Here is a 23974-nt window from a genome sequence, read left to right as displayed (position 1 = left end):
AGAGAACTGGGATTATATGGGTTAGGTGTCTAGTTCTACCTTTGTAAAATTAACTAACCCTAACCTTAGCCCTAATCCTAACCACAGGGATCAGTATTAGGTCCTCCGCTATTCCTAATCTACATTAATGACTTAAATTCTGGTATAGTAAGCAAACTTGTTAAATTTGCAGATGACACAAAAATAGGAGGAGTGGCAAACATTGTTGCAGCAGAGAAAGGTCATTCAAAATGATCTAGACAAGATTCAGAACTGGGCAGACACATGGCAAATGACATTTAATAGAGAAAAGTGTAAGGTACTGCATGCAGGCAATAAAAATGTGCTTTATAAATATCATATGGGAGAGACTGAAATTGAAAAAGGAATCTATGAAAAAGACCTAGGAGTTTATGATTCAGAAATATCTTCCTCAAGACAATGTGGGGAAGCTATAAAAAAGGCTAACAAGATCCTCGGATATATTGTGAAAAGTGTTGAATTTATATCAAGGGAAGTAATGTTAAAACTGTACAATGTATTAGTAAGACCTTATCTTGAATTATGTGTTCACTTCTAGTCACCTCGCTACAAAAAGGATATTGCTGCTCTAGAAAGAGTGCAAAGAAGAGCGACCAGAATTATTCCTGGTTTAAAAGGCATGTCATATGCAGACAGGCTGAAATAATTAAATCTATTCAGTCTTGAACAAAGAAGACTATGCGGCGACCTGATTCAAGCATTCAAAATTCTAAAAGGTATGACAATGCTGACCCAAGGGACTTTTTTGACATGAAAAAAGAAAAAAGAAACAAGGACCAGGGGTCACAAATGGTGATTAGACAAAGGGGCATTCAGAACAGAAAATAGGAGACACTTTTTTACACAGAGAATTGTGAGGGTCTGGAATCAACTCCCCAGTAATGTTGTTGAAGCTGACACCCTGGGATCCTTCAAGAAGCTGCTTGATGAGATTCTAGGGATCAATAAGCTACTAACAACCAAATGAGCAAGATGGGCCGAATGGCCTCCTCTTGTTTGTAAACTTTCTTATGTTCTTAACTAGGGCTAATTAAACACTATTTGGATTATATGGGTTAGTTGTCTAGTTCTATCTTTGTAAAATTAACTAGGGTTAATTAAAGACAGGAGTAAATGCTTTGAAAATAAGGCCCTACGTATCTAGATTTTGTTGACAACATCATGTACAGCTATGACCAAACGTTTTGCATCACCCTACAGAATGAACTAATTTTGTTTCATAATGTCAAATGAAACATGCTCAATAATGTGACATTAACATATTGAATTACATACTGCTTTGTAATTTTCCATATACTTTCCATATACAAAAATAGAAAACTAACATGAAATACTGTACTACTATATGGCTTCCGGTAGACTTTTGCAATATTATTTTGTAGTTTATTTGATTACACTATCTTAAATAAAATATCAAAATTATGTCATGTCTCAGTCCTGAAATTCTAGACGAAGCAAAACTTTTGTCCATAGCTGTACACAGTGAATGTCAGGTTTGCTTTTCCAGTGTTGCATCGTGGGATACGTATATTGCTCCCTGAAAGTCACCTGATTACGAGCAGAGGTCACCCCAACTTTGCTGAACTTGAGAAGCTCCTTGATAACAGCCACACTGCCCTTTGACGCTGCGATGTGGGCGCACGTGGCTCCTTCCACGTTGGCAGAGGTGGCCAGCTCCGGGCAGTGCTTCAGGAAAAGCTTTACCACCTCCGAGTGGTCATTCTCTGCAGCCAGGTGGAGGGGGGTCTGCCCATGCTGGAGAGAACACAAGAACTGAACCATCAACCCCTCTGCTGTCCATGCTGGAGAGAACATGAGAACTGAACCATCAACCCCTCTGCTGTCCATGCTGGAGAGAACATGAGAACTGAACCATCAACCCCTCTGCTGTCCATGCTGGAGAGAACATGAGAACTGAACCATCAACCCCTCTGCTGTCCATGCTGGAGAGAACATGAGAACTGAACCATCAACCCCTCTGCTGTCCATGCTGGAGAGAACATGAGAACTGAACCATCAACCCCTCTGCTGTCCATGCTGGAGAGAACATGAGAACTGAACCATCAACCCCTCTGCTGTCCATGCTGGAGAGAACATGAGAACTGAACCATCAACCCCTCTGCTGTCCATGCTGGAGAGAACATGAGAACTGAACCATCAACCCCTCTGCTGTCCATGCTGGAGAGAACACAAGAACTGAGCCATCAACTCCATCCACAAAGCACAGAGCACAGTGCACAGTGCACAGTACACAGTGCACAGTGCACGGTGCACAGTACACAGAACACAGAACACAGAGCACAGTGCACAGTACACAGAGCACAGAGCACAGTGCACAGAGCACAGTACACAGAGCACAGAGCACAGTGCACAGTGCACAGTGCACGGTGCACAGTACACAGAACACAGAACACAGAGCACAGTGCACAGTACACAGAACACAGAGCTCAGAGCACAGTGCACGGTGCAGTCCGCTTGTCGTCTATGAATGTCAGAAACATTTTGTTCATTTACTATTTTTTTTACTTTGTGAACTGAGCAACCTTTTGAAGGGTAATGGAAAAGTTGAGTGCTTACGATGTCCGTGGCATTAACATCTGCCTTCATGTTCAGTAAACTGCAGCATACGTCCAGCTGACCGCTGAGAGCTGCCAGGTGTAATGGGGTGCGTTTAGTCTGGAGGGGAATGGAGAGCATGGTTAGCACTCAGCCTCACAGACAAACATATAACAATATGTTTGCAAAAGGTAGGGAAATACAATGTAAAACATTGGTTTGCTATACATGCAGATTACAAACTCTGATCTCTCTTTCCATTGTCGTGGGTCACGCTTGTACCCCAAAATGTATTAAATTAGTATAGCTGGGAATTCATGCCAGTAGTCTCCTGTATTGCTGTGGGCTACCGACCTCAACACCAGGCTTGAGAGAGCAGCTATAGAGTTGAAGTAAAATCTCTTAACCCTAATTCATGGAGAAAGATTAATTTAATAAAAAAAAAACATGAAAAAGAAAAAATAAAACCTGTTGGTTCCATGAATGTGTTCTAAAACGACAAATAAGGGGCTTAACATCAACTTGCTGCAAGACTTACAGAACAAAGTTCCAGAAAGTTACAAAGATGCCTGGGTGGATTAGCATCTATTGAGGACTTTGTTGAATTGGTATGGACTAGGTATACTGGATCCGCAATCACAAAATATAAAACAACATTCTGAATAGCAAATAATGCATGGTATTTTAGTTTCTGACATCTGTGTAACAATATGTCTGGGCTATTGTTCAGTTTCCCTTGCTTTATTTATTTATTCTCTCCCTATATGAAAAACTACATGTATAAGTAAACCCAAATTTGCCTGAAAGGTACTATCAAAGCAGCCTGCTTATTTCTACTTGTGCCTGTAAACCGAGCCCTTGCTACTGCTCACCAAGGAGAGTGCGTCGATGCTGGCCATGTGAGTCTCCACCAGCAGCTTCACCAGCCTGCAGTACCCGTTCTGTGCTCCCAAGTGCAGGGGGGTCAGTCCCAGCTTGGTCTTGGCGTTGACGAAGGCCTTGTGAGACAGCAAGATATCTACGATCTCCTCGTGACCGTTCCCTGCAGCAAGGTGGAGCGCTGCCTTGCCATGCTACAAAAATACATGAGTGGTACAGAGGAGACTGGATCACAAAAGCCCATCCGGGTTTCATGCTGAAAAGGGGTGGTCTAAACCATTGAGACGCCCCTAGCGCTATGCCACTTCCTCGGTGCTACGTCACTACCCTCACCTCTCCAGCATACAACTGCCCTTGGGCTTATCGATTGTATACAGGGGTCTTCTGTCAGCCTAAAATATCTGTCAGGGAACCGTCTTACTAAGTTCAGCATGCAAGAGGTTAAATGCTGTATCAAAATATTGCTTTCATTTCTCTGTACGTTATATTTACAAATTGTGCTTTAAAATCACTTTCTCCTAAGTATTGAATATTGTGGCCCAATTGTGGCTGATGTCTTTATCAGTAAAGTCTGGTCAGATAATGTAACTACAGTTTGTGGTCATAGTATTTTGCTGTGTGTAAAAATCACAGCTGAATGCTGCCATTTGTTTCCCCCACTGTCTCCCTGTCTTACTTCATCAAAGACGTCCACGCGAGCGTGATTCTGCAGCAGGATCCTGACCATCTCTGTGTGACCTCTCTCTGCAGCCAGCAATAACGGAGACCAGCCATTCTGGAAATTAAAAAGGCAGAAATTAGCTAACACGTCTATCTGCTGTCCTCATGATTTTTTACATTACTTTATACCGGAACTACTGCCACGTGCCTCCTGGACCCCTGGCCGACTAACTTTGTCCATTTTTGTGCTTCTGATCTTTCTCCCTCCATTATGCATACTCTCAACCTGCCTCTGGGCTCGGTTCCTGCTGCCCTCAAGCTTGCCAGAGTCACGCTGGTACTCAAAAAACCCTCCCTTGACCCGGCTGACTTATCTAATTTCTGTTCCATCTCCAATCTCTGTTTTCTCTCAGAAACTCTCGAAAGGGCTGTAGCCAGTCAGTTGGTGAAACATCTTACAAACAACAATCTGCATCAGTCTGGTTTCCAGCCACATCACAGCACTGAAACTGCTCTGCTGCGGATTGTGAATGATCTCCTGTTCAGTGCTGATGCTCCCTCTGTGCTTGTCCTTCTTGACCTAACAGCTGCTTTTGACACCATAAATCATGGCATTCTTCTTGACCGGCTTCAGAAATATGCTGGAATCTCTGGAACATGTCTCTTCTGGATGTCCTCTTACCTATCCGGACACAGTCTGTTTTCTATGCTGGACGCAGTGGTGTCACAAACCCTGTCACTTGTGGTGCCCCCCAAGGATCTGTTCTTGGCCCCCTTCTCTTCAATATCTCCATGCTTCCCTTGGGTCACCTCATCCGCCAACACAGCCTCATGTTTCACTCCTATGCTGACGACACCCAGCTCTACTTAAAATTTGACCCTGGAAACCCCTCTGCCATGGCCCGGCTCTCTGCCTGCATTCAGGACATCGAGGCCTGGATGTCTGCCAATTTTCTTCAGCTAATACAGTAGCAAATCTGAACTCCTTCTAGTAGGATCTAAAACTTAACTTAAGAATCTTAATTTCACTGCCCTGAACCTCGGAAACTGTTAGCTGCTGCCTTCCCCCACAGTACAAAGCCTTGGTGTACTTCTTGACAGCAACCTCTCCTTTGATGCTCCATTGTCAAATCTTCCTTCTACCATCTTCGAAACATCTCCAAAGTCCGTCCCTACCTTTCCCTCCCGGATGTGGAGATACTTTGTCATGCATTTGTCTCCTGTTTCTATGGTGGCCTCCCGGCACGCACCATAAACCGACTGCAGCTAGTTCAGAATGCCACTGCCATGATCCCTACCAGATATAAAAAACCTGAACACATCACCCCCCGTCTTGCCCAGCTGCACTGTCTACCTGTAAAGTTCAGGATTATTTTCATAACTCTCCTGCTCACCTACAATGCCCTTCATCACACAGGTCCCGAGTACCTCCTCAACCTGCTGACCCGCTAGGTCCCTGTCTGCAAGCTAAGGTCCTCCAACTCTGGCTTACTTGTTATCCCCAAGCAAAAACACACCACTCTCAGACAATGCTCATTGAGCTTCATGGATCTGACTCTCTGGAACTCTCTCCCAGCTTTGGTTCGTGATGCTCGGTTTAAATCAACTCTCAAAACCCACCTGTTCTCTCTTGCTTTTCATGCTCCTTAAGCCTGATATCTGTTATTAGCTGCTGCTGCTATTTCACGTATTGTTACTATCATGTATTCTGCACGTTCCACTGTATTCAGTGTACTATTTCATGTATTATGTACATTCCACTGCATTTAATGTACTATTTCATGTATTATGCTACTATCATGTATTCTGCACCTTCCACTGTATAGCATGTATTATGCAATTCTCTATTTGAAGTATTATGGATTTTCTTGTATTTATTGCATATTGTAAAGCACTTTGTGATGGTGTTCCACTATGAATATAATATAATTTAAAATAAAGATTGATTGATTGATTACATTTTGTAATTGTGCTTTTATAAAATGGGATTAAAAATGCACAATTAATTAAAACCAAGGGTGAAATTCTACTCACTGATACTCTGTACTGGGACTTATTCTGATGCCGGTACTGGGTACCGGAACTTATTAAATCTGCTTTTCATCCAACGCGGATGCATTCCATCCACTCACACAGTCCACTAGCGCAGTATTTCTCAAATGCACTTTCATTCAGCACAGTTCAGCTGCTTGCATTCTGTTTCCTCATACTGCTTCTGTTACTGTTAGCTGCTACTGGCCACCATTAACATGAGTAAAATCACTGTGTGTTGATTGGTTAAGCTTTCATTCTGATCAGATTTCATTTTGGCATGAGTCACACATATCTGTTCATTTCGCTTTGTGTCAGTGCTCATTCATTGATAAACGAAAGGACTTTAGCAGTGCAACATGAAAACAGAGTTATGGAGTAATTATTATTTTCTTTAGGGTGGCGGAAAAACTACATGAAATATTCTAAACAAACATTGCTGGCCATAAATGTAAAGGCAAAAATCCATTGCAGTGTTTGCCATAAATTACATAGTTCATAAATATTAGAAATAATTATCATAACACATTTTGCCTTACACAGATTTACCACCTTGCCAGAAATTCTGTGAAATTTTCAAAAATGGAAAGTTATGTGCGAAACAGTAAGAATTAACAATAACATAAAAAAACAGGATCAAAGTACAGTTTGAGATTTTGGTAAGCGAGTCAGAATCGGGATACAGGTGGAGGCGTGCTTCACGCTGTTCAAACACTGGCCCAGCCTGCAAGGTACATGGTAAGCATAGTGATCAATGTTTTGTTTTGTTGCGATCCTAGTATTTTCTGTTATAAGGACTGTAATAAATGAAAACCAAAACGGTGAGGTGTTTTTTCTTTGTGCAATGCCCACTTTTCTAAAACATTTTGAAGAGTTTATTTAAGTTAAATGTGGGTTTTTACTTGAGTGCACACTCAGAAGTAAACCACAGTAATTATATTAATTTATGAAAATGTGTCTTTTGCCACTTTGTTTCTTGTGCAGAAACCACAATGCCAGGGATAAAATAACAATAAAAGTCTACTTTTATACTGTTTCTGGAATAGATTATGGTAATTAATCTACACAGAAACACAACAGAGAAGCACACAGAACATATCATTGGAAGATAAGTAATAATTACAAAATAAATAAAAGAAACAGGGATATATGTTCTAATCCAAGGCTTTTATTGTAGCACGGCCAGGTCCTGTAGGTGGGTACCCAGGGTCTGGAAAGCATGGGGATGATTGCTGAGAATACTATGGAGATTAAAATGGCCAAGTACATCATTAATAGTAGTGTCTGTCACATAATACATTTGAGGGGTATTGTAGACCCTTTTTATATCATTCTTTCATAATATGTTTTTTTTTAAACCATTTTTTATACCATCATCCCTTTTTTTAGGATATCTTGAAACGAAACTCCCTCTACAGCAGTTACTACATAGTGTAATATTACTTAATGCCTCAAATTGTCTCAATTTTTTAAATGTTTACACCCGGCTGTGCATATGAGTACCTACACTTTTTTGTTGAGAATTTCCACCCTGATTAAATCTACAAGTAATCTGTACACAAAAAATACATAAATAAGTGCACTGGTATTGGTTAGCCTCGGTGGATCTCTGCTTTGCGCACTCAGCAAGCTGATGTCCTCCCATCGTCCTCGTGATTAAATTTACTGTTTCTGAAACCCTGTACCTTGTCATGCTTGTTGATGGCCTGCTGCAGCTGGTTGGCGTTAAAATTCTTCAAAATCTCCAGGAGCACGTCAGTGTTCCCCACTCGGGCGCAGTAGTGCAGGGGAGTCTCACAGGTCTGCACACAGATCCAACACACAGGTCAGGACACACACATTGCAAACCTGCTAATCTAAAATGACTGGAGCCCATATTTTTGTGTACATTATCTGACCCATCAAAAGACAGTCAAGGGTTGAGAGGGGGCTGGCACAGGAATAACATATACAAGTGTCCCAGACATTCCAGAGGAGCAGCACACTCAACAGAAAAACTCTTTCAGACTCCTGAAGCTGAAGCATGTCTTACTCAGCTGTGACTGTCCCTGACTCCTGAAGCTGAAGCATGCCTTACTCAGCTGTAATTGTGAAGCTGAAGCATGCCTTACTCAGCTGTGACTGTCCTTGACTGAAGCTGAAGCATGCCTTACTCAGCTGTGACTGTCCCTGACTCCTGAAGCTGAAGCATGCCTTACTCAGCTGTGACTGTCCCTGACTCCTGAAGCTGAAGCATGCCTTACTCAGCTGTGACTGTTCCTGACTCCTGAAGCTGAAGCATGCCTTACTCAGCTGTGATTGTGAAGCTGAAGCATGTCTTACTCAGCTATGACTGTCCTTGACTCCTGAAGCTGAAGCATGTCTTACTCAGCTGTGACTGTCCCTGACTCCTGAAGCTGAAGCATGTCTTACTCAGCTGTGACTGTTCCTGACTCCTGAAGCTGAAGCATGCCTTACTCAGCTGTGACTGTGAAGCTGAAGCATGTCTTACTCAGCTGTGACTGTCCCTGACTCCTGAAGCTGAAGCATGTCTTACTCAGCTGTGACTGTCCCTGACTCCTGAAGCTGAAGCATGCCTTACTCAGCTGTGACTGTTCCTGACTCCTGAAGCTGAAGCATGTCTTACTCAGCTGTGATTGTGAAGCTGAAGCATGTCTTACTCAGCTGTGACTGTCCCTGACTCCTGAAGCTGAAGCATGCCTTACTCAGCTGTGACTGTTCCTGACTCCTGAAGCTGAAGGATGCCTTACTCAGCTGTGACTGTGAAGCTGAAGCATGTCTTACTCAGCTGTGACTGTCCCTGACTCCTGAAGCTGAAGCATGTCTTACTCAGCTGTGACTGTCCCTGACTCCTGAAGCTGAAGCATGTCTTACTCAGCTGTGACTGTCCCTGACTCCTGAAGCTGAAGCATGCCTTACTCAGCTGTGACTGTGAAGCTGAAGCATGTCTTACTCAGCTGTGTTTGTGTCCCTGACTCCTGAAGCTGAAGCATGTCTTACTCAGCTGTGACTGTCCCTGACTCCTGAAGCTGAAGCATGCCTTACTCAGCTGTGACTGTCCCTGACTCCTGAAGCTGAAGCATGTCTTACTCAGCTGTGATTGTGAAGCTGAAGCATGTCTTACTCAGCTGTGACTGTGCCTGACTCCTGAAGCTGAAGCATGCCTTACTCAGCTGTGACTGTCCCTGACTCCTGAAGCTGAAGCATGCCTTACTCAGCTGTGATCCCTGTGAAGCTGAAGCATGCCTTACTCAGCTGTGACTGTCCTGAAGCATGACTCAGCTGAAGCTGAAGCATGCCTTACTCGGCTGTGACTGTCCCTGACTCCTGAAGCCGAAGCATGCCTTACTCAGCTGTGACTGTTCCTGACTCCTGAAGCTGAAGCATGCCTTACTCAGCTGTGATTGTGAAGCTGAAGCATGCCTTACTCAGCTGTGACTGTCCTTGACTCCTGAAGCTGAAGCATGTCTTACTCAGCTGTGACTGTCCCTGACTCCTGAAGCTGAAGCATGTCTTACTCAGCTGTGACTGTTCCTGACTCCTGAAGCTGAAGCATGCCTTACTCAGCTGTGACTGTGAAGCTGAAGCATGTCTTACTCAGCTGTGACTGTCCCTGACTCCTGAAGCTGAAGCATGCCTTACTCAGCTGTGACTGTTCCTGACTCCTGAAGCTGAAGCATGTCTTACTCAGCTGTGATTGTGAAGCTGAAGCATGTCTTACTCAGCTGTGACTGTCCCTGACTCCTGAAGCTGAAGCATGCCTTACTCAGCTGTGACTGTCCCTGACTCCTGAAGCTGAAGCATGCCTTACTCAGCTGTGACTGTCCTTGACTCCTGAAGCTGAAGCATGCCTTACTCAGCTGTGATTGTGAAGCTGAAGCATGTCTTACTCAGCTGTGACTGTGTGACTCCTGAAGCTGAAGCATGTCTTACTCAGCTGTGACTGTCCCTGACTTCTGAAGCTGAAGCATGTCTTACTCAGCTGTGACTGTTCCTGACTCCTGAAGCTGAAGCATGTCTTACTCAGCTGTGATTGTGAAGCTGAAGCATGTCTTACTCAGCTGTGACTGTCCCTGACTCCTGAAGCTGAAGCATGCCTTACTCAGCTGTGACTGTCCCTGACTCCTGAAGCTGAAGCATGCCTTACTCAGCTGTGATTGTGAAGCTGAAGCATGTCTTACTCAGCTGTGACTGTGCCTGACTCCTGAAGCTGAAGCATGCCTTACTCAGCTGTGACTGTCCTTGACTCCTGAAGCTGAAGCATGCCTTACTCAGCTGTGATTGTCCCTGACTCCTGAAGCTGAAGCATGCCTTACTCAGCTGTGATTGTCCCTGACTCCTGAAGCTGAAGCATGCCTTACTCAGCTGTGATTGTCCCTGACTCCTGAAGCTGAAGCATGTCTTACTCAGCTGTGACTGTCCCTGACTCCTGAAGCTGAAGCATGCCTTACTCAGCTGTGACTGTCCTTGACTCCTGAAGCTGAAGCTGTGTTGATGGCCCTGCCTGATGTCTGAACAGGCTTCCACTGCATCCCAAAACACAAACCCTGCTCTACTTCGCCGCACCATTCCTCAGTAAATGACTTTCCCTGCTGCACAGATGACTGCTGTACGTTACCAGTCTGGTTGCTGCTGTGATGTCAATGTCATACTCCATGAGGATTCGGATGATCTTGGTGTCCTCCTCTTCAAAGTGGATCATATCCTTCTTTATCTCAGCCGCCAGGTGCAACGGGGTCTCTCCTTCCTAAGGGGGAACAAAAACTAAAATAAGATCCACTCCATAGATGAGGTACAGATAGCATTCTCAAGAATACATAGGTGCAATTACATCTCTTTGCCACAAGGTGGCTCCTGGTGTGTAGAGGTTCAATTACCCAACACAGCAGATATCGTACTAGAGAATATTAAGCAATACACGGCAAGTAAGATTTAATTCTCAATTTAAATTTTTCCATCTACAGTACCAGACCTTTCAGCACACACACATTGCCTGCCTCACCTCCCACTCTTACCCTGTTCTCCTGGCTGACGCACACAATGGCCTCAGCCTGACTCTTCTCGTTGGCCAGATAGCTGAGTATCTCCTCTACAACGTGAGCATGGCAGTGGCGCACTGCAATGTGGAGTGGGTTCTCTCCAGCCTGCGGGACAGAGGCGCAGCATTCACAGCGGTTTCAAAGCTCACAGAAAGACTGCAGGTGCATTTTGACAACAAAAGGATTAGTTAAAAAAAAACGTGTGTGCTGAAAAGCTGACAAGTAGACATGAAAAAAATAGTGTTCAGAACATCTTCAGTAACAGCATAGTGTAAATAATAAAACTGAGCACCCAATATTACAAAAAAGAGTAAACCAAAAATCAAGCAACATAGTATTTTCTAAAAGCTAGATTTAAATTAGAGCATTGATGTTGTCTGCATTGTTCAAAGTAACTGCATTTCGATGTACTATATATAAATACACACAAAAGCCGCACTCCATGGGGAGAGTCCCATTCGACTGATTAATGACAAGCCAATTTTAGTTTTTTTTTGTTGTTTTAAAAACATGTAAAATGTCTTTGTAAATACATTTTGCATTGCATAAATGTGAATCCAGTCTTGAAGTGGATTAAATACATAGTAAATGGCCCCTTTCACAATGCTAAATAAAAGACATCAAACCAATGTGGATTACCTTAGACTGGCATGTCAGGTCTCCTCCCTCCTCAATCAGAGCTTGCAGCATTCTGAGGCTGCCGTGGCGAGCAGCAATGTGCATGGCTGTCTCTCCATTCTACAGTCAAATAACTGATAGTCAGGGCTCTGAACTTTATCACTTTCCTTGAAAACTGTGACCAGGAACTTGTCTTAATAACAACACAGGCAAGGGCGGAAAGGGTTTGAAAATAGACAGGATCTCTACATAATAAAAACAATATTGAACAGGCAACTTGTTCAAAAAAAAATAAAAATAAAAAATAAATCTCCAAGTGCAAAGCTTGCGGAGCAAGGTTAAACGGTTGTGTGACAGTGGCATCCAGGAGCTCACATATCAGAACCTCCCCTCCTTCACCAGTGATCCTGAAAATGGTTCCAGTATTGTATAGCCTGCCTCTCTTACCTCCTGCTCTGCATTGACGTCAGCCCCGCTCTTCAGCAGCATCTCTGCCACCTTCTCTCCCTCCTTCACTCGGGCAGCGATGTGCAATGGGGTTTCCCTCGCCTGCATCGACCAACAACAGAAACAAACACACAGAACCACACTCACAGAATGCAATCAACACAACTGTGGCTACAACTTCATAGTCATAACTAAACAAAATATATAAAAATACAATGAACAAAAACACAAAAAGCAGGACCTGTTCAGTTTGAATCAACCCAACATTCTAATTAATTGTCTTGATGTTGTTCATATATGTAAAACCAGCCCTTATTTATACTTTTCGATATTTCAGACTAAACCATGTAAAAACTGCTTTAGTCCCAACGACATTCATAAATAAAAAAAGAAAATTTAAATCTCACTATAAAAATCTCAGCAAAAAAAAAAAACGGTCACAGAATGAAGTTGTGTTAAAGACACTGGAGTAAGCTCTATCAGGGGTAGATGCACTAAGATGGGCCAGTCGCAGTGCAAACATACTGCAATCTGCTTTTCCGTTGTGAGAATTCGCAAAGTATACATTTTGCTGTATGTACTAAGAAGAAAAATGTTAATGAAGACAGCCACAATATACTAATTCAAATATGTGTTGTCTCATCTCTGCTCCTGAAAGGGGCCCTTGTAGACAACACCACCAAGGACAGTTACAGTGCTCTGCACATCGCAGTGCAGCACTGCAAGCCTCCGCTACAGCGCACTGCACATCGCAGTGCAGCACTGCAAGCCTCCGCTGCAGCGCTCTGCACATCGCAGTGCAGCACTGCAAGCCTCCGCTTCAGCGTCCGGCACATCGCAGTGCAGCACTGCAAGCCTCCGCTGCAGCGCTCTGCACATCGCAGTGCAGCACTGCAAGCCTCCGCTGCAGCGCTCTGCACATCGCAGTGCAGAACTGCAAGCCTCCGCTTCAGCGCCCTGCACATCGCAGTGCAGAACTGTAAGCCTCCGCTGCAGCGCCCTGCACATCGCAGTGCAGCACTGCAAGCCTCCGCTGCAGCACCCTGCAAATCGCAGTGCAGCACTGCAAACCTCCGCTTCAGCGCCCTGCACATCGCAGTGCAGCACTGCAAGCCTCCGCTGCAGCGCTCTGCACATCGCAGTGCAGAACTGCAAGCCTCTGGTGGTGCAGACTCTGCCGGGCTTTGGGGCTCAGGTGCAGTGTCACGATTAGTACATCTCATTATAATATTTGAGAACCCTGATTTGCACTACCTCCACCCGTTTTTTGCGAATTTATGCAGGAACGCCCAGAAATACATATTCATCTAAGGCTGAACAGCAAATAAAAACTGTGGTCGCAAAGCATTCCCTAAAAAGTCGCTAACAGCATTGAGCTTGTTTAGTACATTTCACCCTAGACTTCCGACTCATTTTCAACTGGTTTGAGAGTATTGCGGCAGGTGGAACACTTTAGTACATCTACCCCTGGGTGTTAAAGACACGGGAGTAAGCTTTATCAAACAGACTGAGTGTTAAAGACACAGGAGTGGGTGTCCCCTTACCTTGCCCCCTTTGAGCTGCACCTGAGCCCCGAAGCCCAGCAGAGTCTGCACCACTAGAGGCTTGCAGTGCTGCACTGCGATATGCAGAGCGCTGTAGCTGTCCTTAGTGGTGGTGTCTACGTGGGCCCCTTTCAGGAGCAGAGCCTTCACCACTGCCGTGTGGCCTCTCTTAGCCGCTGCGTGCAGACAGACTGCTCCCGACTGCGATGAGAGGGAGTGAGGGCAGGGAGTAGTGTTAGACCAGGAATCTGCTGTAAACTGTTTTGTGGCACACAACAGCATGTTTCATTTTGCTTTGTTCTAGTGTAATGTTTAAACAATAATATTCACCACATTAAGCACTGCCAGCAAAATAGTTGAATGGTCAGCTCTCTGGAAGCAATATAATAAACCGTGTTAGTGCTATTCATTTCAATTAAGGAGGAGCATGCATAATATTAGTTACTTGTGCAAAAGAAAGTTGTAGGCCGTGCCTTTAAGTTAGTGACTATGAATCGTGTACAACTGACTTGTAACATTCAGGGGTAGCTATTTGTATTACCTTGTTGGGCATGTGCAAAGGGACACCTTTCTTCAGGAAAGCCAGTGCTGTTTCAGGATGCCCACACTGGGCGGAAATGTGCATCAGAGTGCTGCCATCCTACAATACAGAACAATATTACAGCTATTTCTTCCTCTCAAACACTTTACTTGCAAACAAAACTCAATCTCATGCCCCTCTTCATATTACGCTGTATTACGCTGGCACCCTGACATCCAGCACTGTACCTTTGTCCTGCCCAGAACATTGGACCTGAACTTCTCTGTCAGGACTTCCACCACGTTGGTGTGGCCTCTTTCAGCTGCAATGTGTAGAGGAGATCTGTCCAGCTGGGGGAAAAAACAAGACACTTTGGTAACAGTACACAGATACGGCAATGCATTTTACCATCAGAGCATAGTTACAAAAGTTTTATGGTAAGCAAAATGGAATAATTTGATACATTCACACAATATGATTATGTGTCACAGAAATCATTATTTTTTGGGATGCTTTTATTCTCGGGTAACTAATAAATGACAATTGTATTACTTTAATAGTTTATCTCAATATCTCATTTATTTATTTTTTAATCACAGCTGAAAGTGAGTGGCAGTTCAGTCAGCACTTTTACTATGCTGTTAAACAATGTCTGTCTGTCTATACTAACTGTTTCTATAGAATTAAAACATGTATTTGACTTCATATTCAAATGATATGCATAATAATACCTTGTCTGCAATGTTGGGGTTGGCTTTACACTGGTAGAAATATTTCAGCATGGATTCATCGCCTTCCCAGGCAGCCACGTGCAGAGGAGTCTGTCCTTCCTCCTGCAATCAGAGAAAAGGATCCTGAACTGGAGCAGCCAACGTTACATCTCACTGAAGGAATTGTACACTTCGCCATCAGATTCATGCTAATACTCACAATGTGGAAATCGAATCCCTGTATCTGACTGCAGCATTGTACACTTCACAATCAGACTCATGCTAATACTCACCCTGTGGAAATCCAATCCCTGTATCTCACTGCAGCATTGTACACTTCACAATCAGACTCAAGCTAATACTCACGTTTTGGAAATCCACACTGGCTCCGTATTCCACCAGCAGTTTCGCCAGGTCTGTATCCTTCCTTCTGCAGCACACGTGGAGAGGAGAATCCCCACTGCCCTGAAACCAAATGAAACACAACATCACACATAGCAATAACATTGCTCACAGTATGAAACACACATCACACATAGCAATAACATTGCTCACAGTATGAAACACACATCACACATTTCAATAACATTGCTCACAGTATGAAACACACATCACACATAGCAATAACATTGCTCACAGTATGAAACACACATCACACATAGCAATAACATTGCTCACAGTATGAAACACACATCACACATAGCAATAACATTGCTCACAGTATGAAACACACATCACACATAGCAATAACATTGCTCACAGTATGAAACACACATCACACATAGCAATAACATTGCTCACAGTATGAAACACACATCACACATAGCAATAACATTGCTCACAGTATGAAACACACATCACACATAGCAATAACATTGCTCACAGTATGAAACACACATCACACATAGCAATAACATTGCTCACAGTATGAAACACACATCACACATAGCAATAACATTGCTTACAGTATGAAACACACATCACACATAGCAATAACATTGCTCACAGTATGAAACACACATCACACATAGCAATAACATTGCTCACAGTATGAAACACACATCACACATAGCAATAACATTGCTTACAGTATGAAACACACATCACACATAGCAATAACATTGCTCACAGTATGAAACACACATCACACATAGCAGTAACATTGCTCACAGTATGGCACTCACACACAAACTCTGAACTAGGAGGCTCAATTTCATGTTCATATGCATTAGGAGGTGTGCTGACCCTCATATTTTATTTACGTCGTTAGGGGTTAATTAAAAGGAATAAAAGGTGAGAGTTACTCAACACTAATGTAAGGAATTTTTGTGTTAGAACTGATTATAATATGTTATTTTCTTTTACAAATTGAACAAAGAAGCTGGGAGTGGTATTTTGGGTTTTGGAGTTCAGGACTGTAAGGAAATGTAATGGTCCATACTCATATTGTCACAATATTTGGAATGTATGGTACTTTCAATGGAGATATATTGAGCACAGAGCTTAGGTGGGGTATTTTGGAATGCAGGGTCTGTGTCAATAAATTATAGATTCACTCGAGGGAGAATAAATATGACCATTTATGGGCATTTGTGAATGGGGTCCTTGGTTCAGCTCTGTTTGGTTGCATGAGGGGATGGGAGGATCTCAGAGATACCAGATGCATAGGAATTTGAGGGGCCTTGGTAAAGGAATGTTTGTGAGGCTTGGAAACTTGCCACATATATAGGTATAGTGAGGAGGGGGTCATTAAAAGGGTGTGTTTTGGAATCTACAAAACTGTAGTGAATGCATTGTCCAGGGCTCAGTTCTATCAATCTCACTGCAGCCCAGAGTGATGCGACTCTGTTCAATACAATTGTCTAACATATATAGTTGACAAAACTAATATTGTTAATCAGTTTCATTATTTCTTACAATTGACACTGTTATTTATAGAACTTGTTGTGATCAAACTAACTATATGTGATTATTTATCTTTTTTTTTTCACTTTCCTTAGTTTCCTTAGAAATGTGTCACATCTGCAGTGCACTGTGTGATTGTAGTCCTGGGCAGTGTTATCTCTGATTAAACTCAACAACAACATACATATCCCAGTTTCCTTGAATTAGGGTTATGGAAAGATCATGTTTACTTGACGAAGCAGTTGCATTTGTTAGTTTTGTAACATTTTAGGCTTTGGTACAGCAGTGCGGCAGTTAACCATTGATTGGTACTCAATAGCAGTATCAGCACACCCCTAATATGAATTATGGCACTAAAATGTTTGTTTTTTTATACTCGAAGGTGTGGTGTGCACAGAGGAACGATGGTGGTCAATCACAGTCTGATATAAAGAGTACCAGCACTTTCCTGAACATGTTTATGTCTTACCACTTTACATATATATGGTAATGTCAACCTTTTTATTAATTATAGCTTTGACTTTATGCAGACGTGTAATACTGTATATGTATATGCAACTAATGTATCTGAGCATGGCAAAATGACAGCACAAAAGAGCTAATAAATTTCATTGTTACATATAACAGGAAGCTGGAGCAAGAAAATAGGTCTCTATCAGCTAAACTCTCAGGAGCATCTTCTTTGTTCAGCCCCAAATGTGTTCATTTCACTCAAAATAATGAACCCTTTTAATAAGGTATCAAAAAGATGGGAAGGATTTACTTTTACTGACTCCTTTCAGGTAAACACTAGATTCGAATACCTGAAATTCTCCCACACTGGAATGGTGGAGTAACTTCAACACAACAGTATAACATACCTTCTTCTGTGCCCTGAGCTGCGCCTCAGTCATTACTCCAACAAGTTCTTTACAGACTGCGATATTCCCAGCTTCAACTGACAAAAACAGGGGGATGCAGCCATCCTAGATACAGTGCAAGACAGAAAGTACATCAATGCACACTGCTGCATAGCTTCTTTCATCAGAGATATGACATTTTACATGGCTGTTACGTATCTTCTGTCATGAGATCAATGAATACTACAGGATTGCAGAGATACCTCTTGTCAGGTGAACACGTGTAAAGGAATACCTCGTCTTGGACCAGGCGAGCATCTTTATGGGAGAACTTGAGTAACGTCTGGATGACATTCTGGGCACCTGTGGGGCGAGTGGCTGCATAGTGCAATGGCAGCTGCTCTTTGGGCTGTAAAATTATAATTAAACACACATTTTAACATCTACAAACAACTCAACTGCTCCAAACATTGGTAAGGTACAGCACAACTTAAATTGAAAATCGAAACAAATATAACATTACAAAAATGTAAACTTGCTGTATACAAATCTCTAGTTGTTTCACATCTTAATAATAACAAGCAAATCATTAAAAAACATTTTAATCTGTGTGCAGCCTTTTAAATGCTTCACTAAATGGTGTACTGTATTAAGGACTAGGACAAAGACTAATTGTTTCAAAGGAATACAAGCATTGTATCTAAATATTATAAGAACATAAGAACATAAGAACATAAGAAAGTTTACAAACGAGAGGAGGCCATTCGGCCCATCTTGCTCGTTTGGTTGTTAGTAGCTTATTGATCCCAAAATCTCATCAAGCAGCTTCTTGAAGGATCCCAGGGTTTCAGCTTCAACAACATTACTGGGGAGTTGATTCCAGACCCTCACAATTCTCTGTGTAAAAAACTGCCTCCTATTTTCTGTTCTGAATGCCCCTTTGTCTAATCTCCATTTGTGACCCCTGGTCCTTGTTTCTTTTTTCAGGCTGAAAAAGTCCCTTGGGTCAACACTGTCAATATCTTTTAGAATTTTGAATGCTTGAATTAGGTCGCCCTGTAGTTTTCTTTGTTCTTGTTAGCCTTTTTTATAGCTTCCCCACATTGTCTAGATGAAGACATTTCTGAGTCAACAAAAACTCCTAGGTCTTTTTTATAGATTCCTTCTCCAATTGCAGTATCTCCCATATGATATTTATAATGTAAATTTTTATTTCCTGCGTGCAGTACCTTACACTTTTCTCTATTAAATGTCATTTGTCATGTGTCTGCCCAGTTCTGAATCTTGTCTAGATCATTTTGAATGACCTTTGCTGCTGCAACAGTGTTTGCCACTCCTCCTACTTTTGTGTCATCTGCAAATTTAAAAAGTTTGCTTACTATACCAGAATCTAAATCACTAATGTAGAATAGGATGTTTATAGGACATTATAGAATGCATTTCCTTTGTTTTTGTTTCAGGGTGTTTAATAAGTGTTTATCCATTACTACCTAAAACCAGAAACCTATGCAGTATATATACAGTTTTTTTTGTTTTTTTTCTTTCATCATGGTTTCAGCATCAGAAGCACTGTGCCCCTTGAGGCTTCATTTGAGCCAGAGCCTGCTGAGGACCCCTGTAATAGAGTAGAAGAACTGCACTTTTACCAGCAAGGTTCCCACTGCACTTTCTGAGAGCAGCCATTCACTGGGAGAGTCCCATCAGCCAAACGCATCAATGGACCATGGTCAGACCCCTTGCCAGCACTGCAGTTCAAGGCTCTGGTTAGGAATTTTGAAAGCGCATTTTAAGCGTATTCTTTATTCACAGTTCTGACTGTGGGTTAACCTCTCATTTAGCCTTTTCAGAGAGCCTCTCTCGCTCTCTCCCTATCCCTCTCCCTCTCTCTCTGTCAGGTCTCTTGAAGTTTTCTGAGGACACCATTGTTTTTCTGAGGGACATTGTGAGCAGTCTTCCTGGGGGGTACATCTTACTTCTTAAAATGCACCATGCTGTCCCAACAAAGACACCAGTGTTGTGTTAGGGCACTCAAAAATAAAATAATTTTCTTCAGTACTTTGATAAAAAGTTTTCAGCTTCTAGCCTGTGTGTTTTGTATAATAATTGAATTCAAACTTTGTTGCTTTATAAATACGATTTCATCGTTCTATCTGCTTCCAGGCTGACGCAGCATGCATCATCCAGATACATCTGCATTAAAAGGTGCTGTTTGTTGCACATCACACAAAACCAGTATAATATTTGCCATTAAATAGGGTACAAAAATAGGACCAGTGGCATACTGCAAAATCTGTGCGATCTTTCTGAGTGCATATTCGGCATGCTGCTGTCTCTTCACCCGTTGTCATCACATCCTCACTCTTTGTAAGAGTCGGTGCATGAAAAAATGATAATTGCAAAGGGTAATTAAGGTTACAAAGTGACTGGGCATGATTTTGTTGGCCAAAAACCCCAGCAGAGCAATGACAGGGGGTGTGGTTAAACAATGACTGTCGATGAGTGCCAGTACAGATTACTTTACTCTAGTATTCAATTCAAATCCATAATGCTGTCCTAAAATGACCTACTGAGGTTCAGCTGTTTGCAGTGGAAGCTGCAAGCAGAAAGTTGATAAACAAGTGGCTTTAACGCAGCAACATCACACTGCACACAGCTGGCAGAGGGTAACACTTAATAAAAAACAGTACAGCTGGATCTACATAAAACAACATTCCCACTTGAAGGCTTAAGTCTGAAGTCACAATATCACAGGTCAATATAAATTTGAACTGCAGGTAAATCTAGAGCCAATTTCTACCATAATTCAGGATTGTTGAAGAAAAAAGGTGGCTGTACTGGAACACAGAAGTTTTTATTCAGCTCAAGTGCTTTAACCTCAACTTTGAAAGCTATTAGCCCTCTGCTGAATGGACAGGATTCTATATTTCGTTCTGATCTATCGAAATATAAGGGCGTATGAAAAATGGGAACGGTTGCTAATGATCACTAATCCAGAATTTCACAGGCACAATTTCTTGTTGTTTCGTATAAGAGTGAATTGCCCTGTAAAAAAAGAAAAAAAAACCCTAGAGAGAGAGAGAACAAACAGAGAGAGATATAAAAGAGAAAGTTTTCCGTCTTTAGAAAAATGTCCTTGTCAGTAAATCAGCAGGGTAGTTGGGTCGTAAATAAGGCCCCTGGTTTTTGTTTGCGAGGCCCTGTAGGCGTATCCTCCAACACTGTGCCCCGCTCTCCACTCACTGCGAGCCAGCATGCTGTAAATCAGAGGCCAAACACGGCAGCCTGGCATGTTTACAGGGTTTATGGGGTGACTGGAGAAACTGCATGGCAGCAGCTGTAAGTTACATTTGTGTTTCGCTGCCCTTTCCCTACCTCCGGCTGTCTATTAGTCTGTATGGAAATTATAGAAGCCCACTAGAACAATAGTTATTCTGGCATGAGCCTCAGGATGGGAGGGAAGGACTGAACATTACAAGACTTTTGTCTTGGTTGTTTCTTAAATTATCTGCCAATAATCTGATAACATTCAAATGAATTTGTTTAATAAGTGCTGGGCAACACGGCAATGCAAGACGCTCCCGAGTTGCTATGAGCGTACATCTCAGTGGCAAATGAGACAACAATAAAAAAGGTGAAAACCATGTGGCTGCACTTACCCCTCCAGGTACATTCGGATCTGTTCTCTTCACCAACAGCTTGACGATTTCATCTTTGGAATGAGCTGCAGCCACATGGAGAGCAGTCCTGCCGTCCTAGAGAAACAAACCCTAATCAGTGGATCACGTGCACCACAACCTGCTGACAGAATGGTACATGCAAGCCCCCTTGGTTTGGAGAAGAGCGATGCTCTGCAGGACGACAGCAATTCAGCATTAGGAATTTGAAGAGCCAATACAAGATGGGCAAGTGAACCATACGTACCGAATGTAAGCAATTTAAAAGTTCCAAAACTAAAAGAAACTATTTTAAGAATAGTGAAATCTGTACGAGGCCATTTTAAATTTTGACTGCAATATGTGACCAAATTGTTGCAGCCAGAAGAAAGCTGGTGCTTGCCAATGAATAATTAAATGCAGCAGAACGAACAGCTCCACCCTATTGACCCACCTACTCGCCTCGGATTCACCCAAAGAGCACAGAGACATGAACCTGAACATGCATAGGGTCATCTTACTGGCAACACCATCACAGGACCATGCCCTGACCATCGACTGCTCTCCTGAACATCCAGCAAAATCTGGACCAGGGTATGACACAGCCCCTCAATAATTCCATTGTGAGCATGTTCAGACTCTGCAGAGCCCCTCACTAATTCCATTGTGAGCATGTTCAGACTTTGCAGAGCCCCTTGCTGATTCCATTGTGAGCATGTTCAGACTCTGCAGAGCCCCTCACTAATTCCATTGTGAGCATGTTCAGACTCTGCAGAGCCCCTCAATAATTCCATTGTGAGCATGTTCAGACTCTGCAGAGCCCCTCACTAATTCCATTGTGAGCATGTTCAGACTTTGCAGAGCCCCTTGCTGATTCCACTGTGAGCATGTCCAGATTCAGTAGAACAGGAACCGGTAACCTGAACTGATACCAAGAACAGCATTGAGATCGTTGTGCTTTTCTAAAGCTACTACAATAAAACCTGTTCTTTACAGTATTCTGAGAGATCTACCTGTACAGTGCAGTACAGTATATAACTACAGCATACAGCTTCCTTACAACACTGCTCTCGTGGCAAGGAACAGCTGCTCAGCATTTAACCCTACCTAAACAATGCTGGTTTCAGGTCCCATAGCCTCTCTAGGGTCAGTGAAACCCTCATTCCAGGCTGCAGCAGTGCAGAGAGAGAGTGGGGTGGCCAGGCTACATCATATTTCAGTTTGGAGCGCTGGTTGTCATGGAGCTGGCTTGTTAAAGCATGGGGGGGGGGGGGGGGGGGGGGGGGGGGGGGCAAAAATCTGCAAAAGTACTGCAGTACAGCCTTTAGGTTCACCTCTGTAAACTTTTCAATTTCAGTTTAATTCCTGGGATTCAAATATTTGCAAGCCTTTTCTGAGTGAGCAACCGCAAAAAATAAGTAATGGAGATTTAATTACATACTCAAAAAAAACCACAAAAAAAACTGCTGATCCTTTAACTTTAACATTCATTGGTTTATTTTTATGGTAGAGGGGAATCTTTATTTAAATAAGGCAATGTGAAAAGGCTCCTCCTGCTTGCTTATTGCATGCAGTTTAAATAACTCAGTAGGGTTTAGTGGTGGGGGGTATGGAACAGGAACGCCTCGCCATTTTGCTTATATTGAGTGGGAACCTTGAAGACCGGACTTGAAATACTTATAAGATCAATCAGCTGCTCAGCTGCAAGTTTCCTGACTGACCTCATAAATTATCATGTGTTAACAGCCTACAACATGAGAAATACCCCGACAGGACGGTGCAAATAAATATTTTTAATGACTGGCCTTGTGGGTTTTCTGCTTGGTCACCTATAAAGAATTTCTTCTGTGCTGCGTGAAGCCATTCAGTGGAGACAGTTGAAGGACTCCAATAATCCTTCTCATACCAGTCAGTCCTACAGATGCTTTCCTCAAAGTCTGACAGCTACAGTGCGCAGGTTAGGTAGTATAACATTAATTATTTTTCATATGTCAGATATAATCAAGGAATCAAAAGGAAACTTCAGTTATAAACCACTCAAAAATTATCTCAAAAATGACAACTGCTGAGTGACAACCTACTACCCTATAATGATTCTTATACCAGTGTTTCCAGCAGGGACCCCCAGGTGTACCAGTAACTATGTGCAATCTTAAATGGCTGTTGTAGACCTAGCCTATTACAACTGGGCCTATTTTCTCACTGAAAATGTGATGGCATCATCTAAATATATGACAAGAGTTTACCGCAATCAACAACACAGAGTGGCTGCTTTGGTTCCCAATCAGTAACTTTGAAAGTTCACAACAAATACCTCTCTCTAGCAAACTGATACATTACCAAAGTGAGATTAAGGGAGTACTGTGGTTGAGGAATCATATCATCATAAAGAACAAATGTCTGTCACGTATCAAAGGTTGAAAACCACTGTTTTAGAACATACCATATTAGGTATTATCAATATTATCACTGGTGCAATATAAAATGTTAAACACTTTATTTTGCACTGGTGGAGGGGACAAACAGCAATGCCACTGCTCTATATTACCGCT

The 23974-nt window shown here is 42.6% G+C and overlaps 1 protein-coding gene across 2 annotated transcripts in view; it reads right to left on the bottom strand.

The window, feature by feature from the left end:
• Nucleotides 1–23974, bottom strand: part of trpn1 (transient receptor potential cation channel, subfamily N, member 1) — a 44398-nt gene that overhangs the window by 10843 nt on the left and 9581 nt on the right. The window contains exons 3-19 of one of the 2 annotated variants that reach the window (XM_041249172.1): nucleotides 21426–21521; nucleotides 18065–18178; nucleotides 17791–17895; nucleotides 15392–15490; nucleotides 15047–15148; nucleotides 14564–14665; nucleotides 14337–14435; nucleotides 13796–13996; nucleotides 12252–12353; nucleotides 11826–11924; nucleotides 11163–11291; nucleotides 10766–10894; nucleotides 7833–7949; nucleotides 4133–4231; nucleotides 3450–3650; nucleotides 2599–2697; nucleotides 1570–1776 (exon numbers count right to left, since the gene is read on the bottom strand). In XM_041249172.1, coding sequence (XP_041105106.1) covers nucleotides 1570–1776; nucleotides 2599–2697; nucleotides 3450–3650; nucleotides 4133–4231; nucleotides 7833–7949; nucleotides 10766–10894; nucleotides 11163–11291; nucleotides 11826–11924; nucleotides 12252–12353; nucleotides 13796–13996; nucleotides 14337–14435; nucleotides 14564–14665; nucleotides 15047–15148; nucleotides 15392–15490; nucleotides 17791–17895; nucleotides 18065–18178; nucleotides 21426–21521 — 2100 coding nt within the window. The remainder of the gene's footprint in view (nucleotides 1–1569; nucleotides 1777–2598; nucleotides 2698–3449; nucleotides 3651–4132; nucleotides 4232–7832; nucleotides 7950–10765; nucleotides 10895–11162; nucleotides 11292–11825; nucleotides 11925–12251; nucleotides 12354–13795; nucleotides 13997–14336; nucleotides 14436–14563; nucleotides 14666–15046; nucleotides 15149–15391; nucleotides 15491–17790; nucleotides 17896–18064; nucleotides 18179–21425; nucleotides 21522–23974) is intronic. The other variant, XM_041249173.1, reaches the window with a different exon arrangement.

The sequence above is a fragment of the Polyodon spathula genome, chromosome 4, assembly GCF_017654505.1.
Source record: "Polyodon spathula isolate WHYD16114869_AA chromosome 4, ASM1765450v1, whole genome shotgun sequence".
Lineage (NCBI taxonomy): Eukaryota > Metazoa > Chordata > Actinopteri > Acipenseriformes > Polyodontidae > Polyodon > Polyodon spathula.
Note: the sequence above shows the minus strand (reverse complement) of the source record. Positions and strands in the feature narration are given on the sequence as shown.